At 44.0% G+C, this 12,408-nt stretch overlaps 1 protein-coding gene and 1 long non-coding RNA gene across 3 annotated transcripts in view; one reads left to right on the plus strand and one right to left on the minus strand.

Annotated features, from left to right (window-relative positions):
* PKD2L1 (polycystin 2 like 1, transient receptor potential cation channel) overlaps nucleotides 1-12,408 on the minus strand; it is a 3,023,543-nt gene that overhangs the window by 2,106,038 nt on the left and 905,097 nt on the right. The window contains exon 5 of the mRNA XM_085603531.1: nucleotides 6,679-6,903. Coding sequence (XP_085459657.1) covers nucleotides 6,679-6,903 — 225 coding nt within the window. The remainder of the gene's footprint in view (nucleotides 1-6,678; nucleotides 6,904-12,408) is intronic.
* LOC146867100 (uncharacterized) overlaps nucleotides 1-12,408 on the plus strand; it is a 460,163-nt gene that overhangs the window by 87,732 nt on the left and 360,023 nt on the right. The window lies entirely within an intron of this gene.

Below are 12,408 nucleotides of genomic sequence, written 5' to 3' on the forward strand. Positions count from 1 at the left end.
GGTACAGGGGTCGTATCAGGAAGAGCGCCGAGCGAGGCAGCTGATGTACTAGGTAAAGTCGCGGGAAGCGCAGAAGAGATAGGTAGCGAAACCGGCGGACCTTGAGAGGGGTGCGCCGTAGGCATAGGAGCCGGCTGAGGAGGAGCTGGCGGCTGCGGGAAAGCTTGCGGGAAATTAACTGGAGGCTGTACATTTAAGGGTTGCGGAGGTGCTGTAGCACTCTGCACATACGGGGGTGGTGAACTCAGCAAATGTGACATTAGGGGATCTTTCTCCTTTTCTTTTGACGCATCTTGCTGAAGGGGCGGCAAAACTGGGTAACATTTATCGATCACTAATTCATGTTGCCTGCGCAACTGCTCATTCATTTGCTCGTCTTCATTATCTTTAAACTGCAAAGCTGCTTGCATTATCGACATACCTTTCTCTCTTTTATTTTTCTTTGCTAATTTAATTTCCTTCTGTTTGGCTTCCTTTCGCCATAAGCGGAAAGAGTCAAACATCGCCGGCCGGGCTTTCTTTTTAAATAATTTAACTTCTAAGTTATCTAGAATTTCTGTGTCGAAACTACCATTTTGGGGCCATTTTAAAACACCATCCTTCCTGGTGTACCGGATCCATACTTCATTATATGCAATGGGGCCCACGCCAAGTTTCACATAAAGCTCATAAGTTGGAGTTCCGATTGGAGGAACCGGACACGAATACTCCAATCGGGAGTCCCTATTACAACCCAAACAAAACAAATTTCCAAATATACTAGAACCAGGCATCGTCGCTCACTAGTCTAGTTTCAAACTTCAAAGGATTATCGAATACGATAGTCTCGTGAATACACGAGTCCTTCGGCTTTGGCACTTGCAAGTTCCAAATCAAAGCGATCCCAAAGGGATACCAAACTAAGAACCAAACCAAGAACTGGGAGACGCTCCACGTATACTTAACTGAGGTATCGATGACGTCACCAGAAGACTCGTTAAATCGTTTCGCTTTACCAAATTATCAAGGGTCCAAAACAGGGCGATAGTCAGGGCAGCAGTCCGTCGTAGTCGTCGGGACGCGGAGAACCTCGCAGTAAAGACTTTCGGATCACGTCGACATGCAGGGGTCGATGAAGTGGCAGCCTTCCTCCAGAATTTTCACACGAGGCTCCTCACGAACCTCTGGCTTGGACCGGTACCGCTGAAATCGCCCCACCTTGGGCGCCAACTGAAGTACTGGGTTTTTCAGAACCAACCCAGCGGTGCTAGGGGACACACCCGAAGACTTCGAGTTCTTCCTGTTTCAGACTACAGAAACAGAGTCTTCTAGGTGAAGTCAAAGATCGTTTATTGGCTGCAGACCAATCACAGGTATCCGAGAAGTACACCACAATGTATGTTCTCAGGAGACTGCTCCCGAACCAAAAAACAGTCTTCTCTTATATACAAAATATTACGCTCGGGGCAACACCGCCCCTCTTTTACAAGTGGTTATTCACATATTTTACTACAAACGAAAAGACAGAGTCATGATGACGATCCCACATTTCAGTTCGGCCAGCCCACAATTATTTACCCAGCGAGGCTCAGAACCCTCATCAGATTTCAGCGGACCCCAATAAACGGGCACCTCCTCCTCGTAAAGTAAGCCATAAAGTAGGAAACAGAGTCAGGTGTGAAAGAGATTAGTCAGGGTTCGTGTGGGAAGAACGACTTTATGATGTGTCAAGCCCTGATGCTAATCCCATTTGGCCGCAGTAAAAGGAACCGGCCGGATATGAATGACCTCGGGCATTGGAGTCAGTTTGCATAGGTCACAAAGAAGTCATCAGAAGGTGTACGTGTCCTTTAGGCCTAGGCATGGCCTTAGTGCACAGCCTATGTGAGGGCAACCACAAAATGGCTACCTCTCTAAAATGGAACCCGAGGGTACGATATATAGTATTGTATATACGGTGAATTCATTGGTGAAACATGACGAAAAACACTCATGCATACCGTGTTTCTCATTTGCGGTTCGCTGATACCAAAATCGGCATGGTGGGACCATGCCACCGACATGGTTCCGAAATTTACAGTACCACACCCTGCCTTGTGCCGCGAGTAATGTTTATTGGCTCTGAGATGCCTCCATTTAGCCTAATACACTCCGTGGGAAGGGTGTACAATAGTTGTATTTTCAGAATGAAGCTATGGCTCAGTCCCAACCGTCAAAGTAGCGGAAAGAGAAATGGCTACTCCAGAGTGTCAAATGCTTCGGTCACATCCAATAGGGCAGCCACCACTGGGGTATCAGGGTTTATGTGGTACATAATTGCGAAAATAGTACGGAGATTGTGTGACGTCGCACGCCCGGGGATGAAGCCTGACTGGTCTGTCTGTACAACTAATGGCAGAAGGGGGCAACAGATGGTTCGCCAGGATTTTCGCATAGATTTTATTGTCTATGTTTATTAAAGATAGTGGGTGATATGAGTCGCATAAGTCAGCGGGTTTGCCTGGTTTTAGGATAGTCACTATTACCACCTCCATCAGCGAGGGGGGATGTCTTCCATGTGTTAATGACTTGTGGTACATCTCGATGAGATGTGGGACAAGTATGAGAGCATATTCTTTGTAGAAGGCTGGCGTCTGTTCATCGAGCCCAGGGGCTTTATCTGCCGGCATACTTGCCATAACTTGGGCAATCTATTCTGGTGCAATCGGAGCATCTAAATAGTCCCCGTGCCCTTGGTCCAGCCATAAGTCAAAACATTCTCACAGTAACTGGTTCTCTATCCCTTCCAGCAGTATATAAACAGGTGTAAAAGGAGAACATTACTTCAGGTAATTTTAATGGCGAAGAGATCAGTTGGGAGTCATCCCCCCTTAATTCTGACACATATGTGATAGCGTGAGGTTTACGCACCAATCCAGCTAATATTTTACCATAGCAGTTACCCTTGCCCTACCTTCACGCCTTGGCCTCTTTGCCTAAGTAATTTGTTTCTTTATCTGCCTCTTTATAAGCTGAGATTTTCTCTCTGCTCTCAGCAAGCAAGGAGGGATCAGGATTCCCACAATAGAACCTCTTGAATTCCCAAATGTTTGCTTCTAACTTGTCTAGTGTGCCACGCAGCGCATGCAATACCCCCGCCTGTTTCGAAATGCAGGCCTTGCGTATGACCACTTTGAATGCTTCCCACAGCATGGAGGGTGATTCTACCAAGCAGTTGTTGTGTGCAAAGTATTCCTTCATTGCTGTACATATCTCCTCTCTAAAGGAAGCATTGTGCAATGCACTTGGAGGGAGTCACCACGAAAAAGCTCAAAGGATGGTCTGAGGGATCTGGAGTGTTAGTAGCACTGGTGCGTGATCAGAGTGTGTGCGGGAGGTGTGTGGTCACTGTGGTTCTGGTTAGTGTGTCCTTTGTATTAAACCAATAATCTAATCAGGACCATGTGTTGCGGTAAGATGAGAGACATGTGCCTTCCCGTGTGTTCGGGTAAGCATGACGCCATGCATTCATTAGTTGATTGTCTGCTATCAATGTGTTGAGTACTCCGGCGGAGCGCGAGTTCTGCCTCCGCATCTCAGAGAGATCTAGTGTCGCCTCTAATGCCACATTGAAGTTCCCGCCGCATAAAACTGTCCCTGGTCCATAGTTAGTCATCCGTCTCCATATTTTCAGAAAGAAGCCTGAGTCGTCAATGTTTGGGACATACACTGCTACTAGCATCATTGTTTGCTTCTAAAGTGTGCTGGTCACGATTACATATCTGCTGTCTTTGTCGATGTAAGAGTGTGTAGTGTGCCATGGAAGTCCCCTTCTGAACAGCACAAGACGTTCCGGCTATAATTGGAGCATATTGCAGAGAGTGTTGCACCCCACCAGTGGGGCTGCAGTATTATTCGTCACGTGCGTCTCCTGTAAGGAGCATATGCCTATTTTGTGTCGCGCTAGGTATACATGCACCAACCAGGATTTTCGGTGATTATTGAGGCCTCTGACATTCCAGGTCAGACAATTAACTCTAACCATCATGATAGGGTGCAAATGCGTTTATCGTTGTTGGTCCGTCTGTATGTCAAGGAGTCTCCAATGCCTGTAGCCTGTGGGGATCGGACAAATGTGTAAGTGAGAAATGAGATTTCTGGATGAAGCTTAAAGTCTGTTGTCTCCTCAAGTGGTCAACCATAAATAACCTCCCCGCACTCTCTTGCTCAGCGGAGAATCGTATCTTGATCACAATAGTTCCGGGCTATTATGGGACGAGACGGTGCTCCGGGAGGCGGCCGTGGCCTGTGAGTGCGGTGCGCACTCTCCACTATAAAGATGGTGGATAGATCAATGCCAAAGAGTTCCCACTTTAGGTCGTCAAAGTAGTCCTTCATTTTTGTGATAGCCATGTATTCGGAATTGATAGAGAGGTTGTTTCTGTGGGAGCGTGATACTAAGTCTTCATTTTTGGCTTTTATGACCTCTAGCACTTTGTCCATGTTTGACATCTTCTGTTGGTCATCTGTCCTTTGATCTTCGATATCTGATATCCTCATTTCTATGCTCTCTAAACAGTCATCATGCATGTTCACTCGGTGTTTAACCTAGTCCAGACGAGCTGAGAGGAGGTCCAGCTTAGAATCTATTGTTTTCAGACTTGACGTCCCCTAGAAATGAGCTAATATCTTCTTCTTGCGTTTCTGTTTCGGCTGGTTGCATGGTTTGCCCTTCTGCATTCTGGGCAGGCTCACTTTGCCTAGTGTGGTGGTGTTCCTCAAAAGTGAGCTTGGACTGCTTAGTATCAGGATTACCAAAGTCTTACCCATAGGAGATTCATACAAAGGACTGCACTGGCCCGGGTTCACCATAGCAATGAGTGAGAAGAGTTCTTTCCCCCACAGAGGCCCATCTTGCAGGCCATCATGATGTCTGCAGGCAGAGATTCAGCCCAGCAGTGCACTCAAGTTCCTCAAGTTCATCTCATCCGTGGCTAATGTTATGCCACCAGAGTGCTTTCCAAGGCTTACAAACAGCCTGGAGTCTATGGGTGGCTAAGGGGTTGCAGTTGCGACCCCTGGCCACCCCCTATTTGATGTCCTTGAGTGGCAGCTCTTGCATTTGCCCACCCAGTGGAGAACCATTTGCCAAGTGGAGAAACTCCTGGTAGATTAGTGAGACTGTTTTGTCAAAAGTGTTTCTGCAAAATGGGCAGAAGCATTTTTTGTCAAAATTGTAATGTCGCCATTTCTACCATGTCACAGTTGCCGGTGCGCATTTTTTTTACATTTCTGAAACAAACCTCCAAAGCGGCTTTTGTTTCAGAAAAAAAAGAAATGGCCTTGATGTGCAGGGAGTTTCCTCTCTGTATGTGAGGATGACTGAACATTTTTCTTCCTGGGTCCGCATGACAGTAGCAGACAAGAAAAGTATTTGTCAGAAGATCAACCCTAAGTAGGGTAGACCCTCCAACCCATTGACCTGGAGGTGTTGTGGCAAATGGTCCAACGGGTCATTGGCTTCTGACGGCTGAGGCTTTGTCAGACCCTAATGAATGCCCCACCTCTAAAAGAGATGTGAGAGGTGGATTTGGTGGAGCAAGAGCCCTTCCAATTTACAACAGGGTTTCCAATCTATCTCACTCAGAATGAGGCCCCTAAATTTTTATTTATGAAACATGTGATTTTGAGTTCTGAGCACACATCCTAACCTACTTTTAACAATGAGAAATATATTGCTTTTGTATTAAATACTTTTGCTCATGGCCAATGTATGCAGTTGGTATGCGGTATGTTGCGCTTAGTTCCCCATTCCCTATGTCATCCCTGAAATGGCTTTTGCCAAGTTCGGTAGGCATTAGCCACAATCCTGCTCACTGCAGAGCAAGCACACTGTGTATTGCCTTCTGATTGATCTACTTTGGTCACCTATATCTATCTCGCACCATATTATGACCCTCCAGACTCTTCAATGGGGCATCTTCCAGGAATCTGGTCTCATTTTAGATATTTCCAGTGTTAAAACAGACAACACTTTTGACAAACCAGTGAGAGGAGTCTCAAGACAATTAGACATCTTGGCATAAATGCAGCACAGCCACGTTATCATTGTTATGTTGCTACGTGGAAAGTTAGGATAGCTAGCATGCATGGAATGTTGATTTTCAATTGCGAATGGAAGGTTGTGAGAGAGTTGGGCGGTGGACACAGGAAGGGAAGCTGTGTCTACCAATGCTCCTCAGCTTCAATAAGCATACATTACTCGTACAGCTGCACATGAGTGTTTATTGCACTACAATCGATGATGAGATGATGAATCTTATTTTATGGTCATATAATCTGAGATATTTCTCTTATTGAAGATTCGAAAAAAATGATTTGGGGTAAAAAATATTGTTTCAAAGGATAGTTTCCTTGCGATACAGGACAAAACGTTGCACGCTATTGGTTTGACACTCTCCTACACATGGCATATAGAGCGGGATAAAAGAGGGTTTGCTACACACAGATAGAACTCTAAGCATTCCACTTTTAATCAAACCAAGGCCATAACTTCACAAATCAGCAAAATATGTTAACGTTGAAATTGCTAGATGATTCACGGCCTTCTTTATCTTAAATTGTTTTCTTCTTTAAACCATCATTCTTCTGCACACTTAGAGAAAGAAGCTATATATTAGGGTTGCATTCTTTATTATTTTGCACTTATTTTGCACTTACCTTAAAACACAAAATAAATTGATGTTGGCATTATAAACAGAAAAATCAACGAAGACTGCTCGAGTTCCTCTGTCCAACCACAAATTTTCCTTCAGTGTTTGCAATGCTTCTGCACTCTGGTGCTTAGTTATTTCGAGGTCTTTGTAATATCCTGCTCCACTATAGCTCGTTATTTTGCCCCAATGTGATGATCCTCCGAGGTCATCTTCAGAGGAGTATCTCCAACTAAAGAAAGCAAAATAAACATATAAATCTACATGAAATAGAAAACCAGACTTATTTTCCTCGTCATGGTGATTCATGGCCCACAACCTCATCCACTGATGTTTACTTTTGTGCGCCAGATTTAATTATTTATTTATTTTTATAGTTTTCTGTAGCTCAGTTAGTACGCTTTTCGTGGCACATGAAAAAACGTAAATGCTTTGGATATTAACGGGTTTCAGAGAAAGTAAAAATAATGCATTTCAGATACAACTTGTCATAGGAACAGATTATTTTTTTTAAAAAGCACATCTATGCAGGGGCGTTGTTTCAGGGGTGTGTTTGGGGTGTGACGCCCCCCAAATAAATGCATTCTTGACTTGGCAGTTTGGTCTGGGGCTTTGTGTTGCTTTTTCTCCTCCTGAGTCAAGAATGAAAGACAAAACATTGACCTTTTATGTAAAGAATATCGAGAGAGTGACATAGATACCCATCTGGTTGCTGAACCACAAAATGTGAAACCAGATTACCTGAAATCGATACCCTTCCCTGCTCCTGCAAGTTCAGCAATCCTAGGCACATATTTTGTTTTACAAAGCCTCCATTTTCTTTATTATTACATATGAGTGCACTTTTAAATACGTGAGTCAGGCACTAATTATATTTAATTTAATAGACTGTAATGTTGCTCTATTTACAAAAAGAATCTAGGTCACGTTTAGGGTTTACATAGGGTGACCAGAATGTTAAAGCCAAAAACTGGGATATTTCCCAATAATAGTAGAAGGACTACAATTTTCCTTCAACCCAGAATGACAGTGCTCCTTAGCAGAGATTTACTGAAGAGGCAGTAAGAACATACATAAAATTCCATTTAGAAAGCCAGTAGCATGCCTGTTAATCAAAGTGCTTTCTTAAAACAGTTGCTAACTATCCCTGCTTTGCAATACATAAAAAGATACCTCTCACCGTTTTCACCCAACCCTCTCTAAAAACCGTGTCATGAGCTTATTTCCTGAAATCTGCAGGGACAGCTGGCGAAAAACCAGGACTGTCCTTGTAAATCCGAGACGCCAGGTCACCCTAGGTTTACATGACTATCGACTCACCTCTTAGCTCACTAATGGCACTGTTAAAGGTTGAAACACAAAAAGATGATGGACGGAATGTTGAACATTGTCAAACATTCACCCCCAGTCACAGATCTGGGTTTAATCCATCTTTATTTTGCTCACCAGCTACCCCAGTTCAGACATAGCCATATGCAAATCAGTCTTGACCCTGTGCCTCATGGGAACAGTCCAAACCGAACTGCCAGGCCATGTCTTCCCTGGACAGGAATCAAGCATCCTAGGACCGGTTTCGGGCTTTCAGCCCTCATCAGCCAGGATAGTGGCATTCTGTCCATCAACTGTTGTTTTTGCATTTGTCACCCAGAGTGGGAAGGGTATGCTCAGACGTGGGTCCCGTGCTCTCCATGGTAATGGAATCAAGCTATCCTGGCTGAAATGGGGTGAAACCCCAAAACTGGTCCTAGGATGCTTGTTTCCAGTCCAGGGAGGACCTGGCTTGGCAGTTTGGGCTGGACTGTTCCCATGAGGCACAGGGTCAAGACTGATTTGCATATGGCCGGGTTCAAACTGGAATGGCATAATGAGTAACAAAACGATGGATTTAGGCCCAGATCTCTGTACTGAGGTGAATGTATGACATTGTTCTGCATTCTGTCCATCAACTGTTGTTTTTGCAACTGTTAGAGGGTGAGCCATGAGGGTTTCTAAAAACGTTCTCTTTTAATGTCAGTATGTCTTTGTAGTGAGTGATTTAATCTGATTTACTAAGATGAAATGCTTTTGCAAGTTAATGAAGTACAGTTTTTTAAAAAATGTTAAGAGATTGTATCATACTTGTACACTATGTATGTTGTATGATCTTTATGACCGTGTACAGACTCTTAGAGCCACACCAGACACATGGCTCATCTCTGGCTCAGAGAACCCTATTAGTTTGCCTGCACATGGTCATCTATATGTGACTTGGGCTTAGTACATGGGGCTGTCCGTGATTTAATAAAACAATTTGTAAAAGGCAAGAACTAGAAACATGGAACTCTGGCCACATGCACCTATATGACAAGTCCACCAACAATGCTTCTTGTAGCAGAGACGAATAAGAGTGTGTGCAGTGAAAATACATTTAAAAGAAGTGGCCCCAGGGGAACTACAGACCGTTGTGTTGAACGTGACAGTTGTCATGAGTTCCCAGTGAAAGCATCTAGGTCCTCATGGAATAGGGAGGCGCGTAGTGTCATTAGGGGTGTTTGGGGTGTGACACCCCTCAAACACATCTTACTTTGGTAATTGGGTAAGGGGACACTGAGTTGGGTTTGTTATGTCTATGTCAGTTTTTCTTATTGTTCTCATTTCACTAAGAGGTTTTAACTTGTTCAGTTTTTTGTATTGGGATCCTAAGTATATATAGTGACCGGTTTACCATAAGAGTTGAATTTGCACCCACAGAAGTACTCCTTAAATAGGCGCAAATCTACTACATTTTGGAATTCACAAACCTTGGCAGTTGTAGGCTTGTTCCGCTGTGCCAGTCTCAGGTTTCCAGGGTTACTACTGGCAATCAAACACACAGGAGATGATGGAATGTATGCTGGCAAATGGGGTAGCATTCCAACCCACATTTTCCCCAACCCACCTTTTTTGCCCTTGAGCCACCAGAGGCCCACCTAATGCAAATCAGTATTGACAATGTTCCTCCTGGAAATAGTCCATCCTGAACCCTGGTTCTGAACCTTGACTGTGCTTTTTGTCCTTCACAAAACCTTGTGCCCTTTTTATTTTTTCACTGCCTTATCTCAAACAGTAATTTGTCAGCACCTTGTGCTTCCTAAATATTAGGAACAATTATTACATGTATCCCACAAAAAACACCAGAGGCTTACAATGAACGCATATGGTGGTGCAGGTATAGCTAGATGTTAGACAGTTATTATACATTTCTAAGAGTTAGTTAGCGCTGCAGAAAGCACAGTTAGAAACAGGGAGGGGTAGTGGCTTCCCAGTAGTGCTGTCTGGAGTGCATGCTCTAACTCAAAGAAATCACGAGTCAAATGTGTGGCCTTCAGTAAGAGCAATTACATAACAAGCATTGACAAAACCAATTGGTCTGGTCTTGACCAGAGCTTTGGCAAAAGAGATAGGGAAACTGCACATGATTGGAACGAACAGAATGTGAGACAACAGGATGGCAAAGGACACAAAATGGCATATGGCACAGGAGAAAAGCATAAAATACAGCAAGAACAATATGGGAGAGGAGACTATGGGGGGAAGACAGTGATGAGGAAACAATTTTCAGCATAGGGGTGCTTCCATCAATTTTGCATCACTGAAGTCATTGGGATTGTGAAAAATCCAAGCATTACAAAAAGAACAAGTGCAGCAAATGAACCTCACCCAATTCAACAGGAGAGTAATAAAGGTGTGGTATGTAGATTGTCGTGCATTTTGGAGTACACTGTCGCAAACCCATTACTATAGGATGGTGTGGTTGCGCAGTGTCATTTATAGGAAGCATATTTCCTTTGAAATGGTCACAAAATTCACACTGGCATGAGGTTTTGCTGATGAAATGATGTAGCATACAAACGAATATGTGGTTAGAATTGAAAAAAATGTACTTCATTCTTGCTTTCCTAACTACTAATATATTTTGAAATAGTTGTAAAGTTAATTTACAGGTATTTAAATGTTGTTGTGTTAGAAACAAAACTGACATCCTGCAGCATTTCCTTTGGCAGTCTCTGAATCCGAGCAAGTTTGTCAGTTAACTTTACAAAATCCTTTAACTTTGCAGTCAGAGAAAGAGAAGAAAACACAAATCTACAGGTTAAAAGAATAAGCAGCAATTTGTCACAAGGCAAAGCCTGACATTTGACCTGTGTCTTTGAACGTACAGAAAATGTGACAGGAAAAAATAACATTTAAAATTAAATTCACTGCTCATTCACTTTCTAAATTCCAGCATGATTACCTTGGGGGTGCTACAGCACCCCCAGCACGCCTAAGTGCAGTGCTTATGAAGGCAGAACGTATAAACAAAAAGCACAAAGCTGAGAAAGACGAGTATTGGGAAAATAAAGCAAAAGAATGAGATGACCCAATGTGATTCAAAAGCAATGTGGGCATGCAGGACAAGGGTGAGAGCACAGAGGATGGATCGGAAGAATGAATCAGAAAGAGCAAGTGATGAGGGAGCTCAGGATACAGTGGTCTGACTGAAGGAGAGAAAAAATGAGATAGAGAGCAGTGTGATTGAATGTCTGTGATGAGGGCGCTAATGGATGAAGGAGCACAGGATGGAAGAGGACTGAATGGGAAAGAGCACAAGATGGTTGAAGAACATTAGGGAAAAGCACACATTGGAAATTCACAAGATCAGAGAGCATGGAATGAGGCAGCACAAGATGCCAAAACATGGGTGTGCAGTTTTGTAGAGATGGTCCTTTTAACCCGATTATTATAATAGGATAAACCTAGGTTATCAGAGGTGTCCTTTGTGGGAAGCACAACCCCTCATCCACCAAACGGTGGCATGCTTCATCATTGGGCTGTGCTCCTCGTTAGGCTGGCTCTGCAATGCCCAACAGGCCCCACGGAGAGGCTCTATGCCAGAGATCTTTTCTTTTGCCTCAGGGTCTGGAGTCCCAAACCGATGCCCTCTGGACTTTCCCTCTGAGTTTGGTGGGGGAAGTATATTATTTACTTTTGATGGGTGTTGGTGTGTGCTTCCTACAAAGGACACCTCTAAAGACCTTGGTTGTTCCTCTTATATAATTGGGTTAATAGGACCATCACTGTCGAACTGCACACCCATGTTTTGACATATACATTTCTGCTGATGTATAATGGACAATAGTCACCTTTGGTAGTAGTGTGTCAGAAACGGGAGTTCCCACTTTACTTAATTTCCAAGGCTCTAATGTGACAACATCGTTGGCAGCTCTGGTGTTGGCATTCAAGATGTTCTAGGGTTGGATCTATTCTCAATATGCTAGGTTGACTACCGCATCTCCTAGCAGCGACTTGTGGGTGGAAATCCAAGGATTGGAAATAGTGACTATGATGACGTGGAGCGAGGTGGCCTATTGCTAATAATACATGTTTCAGTTTTTGATAAGATCGCAGACATCTACAACAGCTTCAACGCCACGACCACCCGACAACCACTGAGACCTCCACCCCCACGACCACCATCCGCACCAACCACCTGCTCTCCTGGACCAACATCAAAGACGACAACACCATCAAGATCATGAACACCATCCACTCCGGATCTCCGTCAGACCCATGACCACACCACGTCTTCAAAAAAGCCAGCACCGCCATCGCACCGGATCTCCGGAAAGCCATCAACATCTCCTTTGAGACAGCAAACTTCCTGGAGAGCTGGAAGCACGCCGAAATCAACGCCTTACTCAAGAAACCCAAGGCGGACCCCAAGGACCTCAAGAAC

This window comes from Triturus cristatus, chromosome 1_2 (genome assembly GCF_964204655.1).
Source record: "Triturus cristatus chromosome 1_2, aTriCri1.1, whole genome shotgun sequence".
Taxonomy (NCBI): Eukaryota; Metazoa; Chordata; class Amphibia; order Caudata; family Salamandridae; genus Triturus; species Triturus cristatus.